This window comes from Mangifera indica, chromosome 16, assembly GCF_011075055.1.
Source record: "Mangifera indica cultivar Alphonso chromosome 16, CATAS_Mindica_2.1, whole genome shotgun sequence".
Classification (NCBI taxonomy): domain Eukaryota; kingdom Viridiplantae; phylum Streptophyta; class Magnoliopsida; order Sapindales; family Anacardiaceae; genus Mangifera; species Mangifera indica.
Window position 1 is genome coordinate 3113234 of NC_058152.1, and position 2176 is coordinate 3115409.

Here is a 2176-nt window from a genome sequence, read left to right on the forward strand (position 1 = left end):
TAATTATACCCCATATACAGCAATATTATTCAGGTCACACAAGACATTATTATTGGGCCAAAAACACTATTTCCCACCCAAGGTTTAGTGAAATTTTTTTTCACATGATAACTTTCAAAAACTCAAATACTAATCAATTTTTTAAAATTTATTATTAGACTTAAAGATAAAATTATTATGTAGTTCAAAATATTCATAAAAATCTAATAATTTTTTCTTACTCAAAGTTTGAAAAGTTACATTTTTTTTCATAGGGTTTGATTTTTTCTAATAACTACTAATGGATGACCATTCTAAGAAGTTTGTAGTTTTTATTAATATTTTGAATTAAATAATAATTTTACTCTTAACTTTAACAATGAATTTTAATAGATGAGTAAGTATTTAAATTTTTAAAAATTAATAGGTGAAAATTTGTCTTTTCATTAAACCTTGGGTGGAGTCATTTGGCCTTATTATTATTATAAATCACATGGATATAACTGTACGGTGAATCACATTTCATGTATTAATGTTGTGCAAATATATTATAGTGACTTGACCTATGTGTTAAGGATTACAGATATCGAGCAGAAAAACAATTTGATATATGAAGAGTTTTCGGTACAAAATTTAAACAAACAAGTGAAGGTGCTTCAAAACCAACTGATTCCTTTGGTCAAGGGTTATGGAGAAATTATCAATTAAAGATGTCACATGGAGGTTGAGAAATGTAACATCACATATACGTATGAGAGTATTTCTATACTTTCCTTATTATTTAAGTTGTTTATGTGTTAATTGAGAGCATGAATGACCGTACATCAAAGGGGTGTAAACCTGTGCATATAATGTAAAGGGCAAAGTCATTATTTCAAGTAAGACAGTGGAAAATGGCTAAGAAAGGATGACTAACGGTGGCGTATGTGTTGGTGCACATATATGCATTTGTTCGTTGAATTTTAAATTAGATAAAGATCAGTTCCTTGCGATTTTGGAATGTGATTTTTACCACAAAAATATAGGCGTAAGTTGCGCAAAATAAAAAAGAGATATTATGGCTGTTTGGCTCATTATCACACCTTGTAATTTCAGAGCAAGAAAGCAGTGAAAACAAAAAGTTGTTAGTGATTAGAGGAGCGCCCAGAAGGGTTAGGGCCGCTACAAATTCACGGCCACGTGAAGAATTTACTAGACTATGGAAGTCAAGTAAATATGGTGGATTAGATAGATTTTATTCCGGTTGAGATTGTATTGATGGTTGCCATGAATTTATTTTTTGTTATTTTTTAATTTTAAACATGACAACTTCTAATTTTGACATAAGTCGAATGAAAAAATAGTTGTTATTCCTAATTTTACACGTTAATATTTATCATGAATATTTGACCGAAGTACTGGTCGTAAAGCATTGAGCCACTGACCACACATATATGGCCACCAGAGAGGAACTGCTATGTCACTTAAGAGTTGGGACAAACAGGTATTGGCATTTATTATTTTTATTGAAAACAAAAGCAAACGTGGATTCTATATGTATACATATCAACATTTTTAAGTCTATTTATAGGATTGTATTGTATGGTCATCCTTAATTGTTCCACTGATAGGATGCTGAACAAAAGAAAAATATATGAACAAATTATTGAGCCACAAACTTCAGAAGTATAATAGATATAATTAGCTCAAGTTTCTGCAACCGAATGCTTCCTCGTTCTCAGGAGCCTCTTCAGGGTCCCTCTCCAGGGCTGGGACCCGACTGTTTACTGCCTTCAAGAATACGCTTATCAACTAACTTGTGTCCCTCCCCAGGGCCGCTGGGACCCGACTCCTTAATGCCTCCAAGAGTCTGACTATCAACGAACTTGTGACCCGCACCAGGGCTCGGGCCCGAGTCCTTGATGCCTCCTAAGGTATGGCTGTCAATGAGTTTGTGCCCCTCACCCGGACTCGGCCCAGCTTGCTTGATTGCCCCAAGAGCTAAGCCGTCGAAAAGACCATCATTTACTTCAGTGGGAGAGTTCCTTGGCAACATGATATTGAATGGACGGGCTTCCGTCTCAGTGGAAAAGGAATAAAAAAGAAGGGGCAAAAGTAAGATGAGAGATTTTATTATAGTTGTCATTTTACAGTGATAGCCGGGAGAAAGAAAGTTTATGCAAAATTGTCGAAGCAAGCTGAAGGTTAAGTTATGAAG

At 34.4% G+C, this 2176-nt stretch overlaps 1 protein-coding gene across 1 annotated transcript; it reads right to left on the reverse strand.

The window, feature by feature from the left end:
* Positions 1–1449: 1449 nt before the first annotated feature.
* On the reverse strand, positions 1450–2176 carry LOC123199778 (PAMP-induced secreted peptide 2-like). The gene has a single exon (XM_044614832.1). The coding sequence runs from the start codon at positions 2102–2104 to the stop codon at positions 1709–1711; it is 396 nt and encodes a 131-aa protein (XP_044470767.1). The 5' UTR covers positions 2105–2176; the 3' UTR covers positions 1450–1708.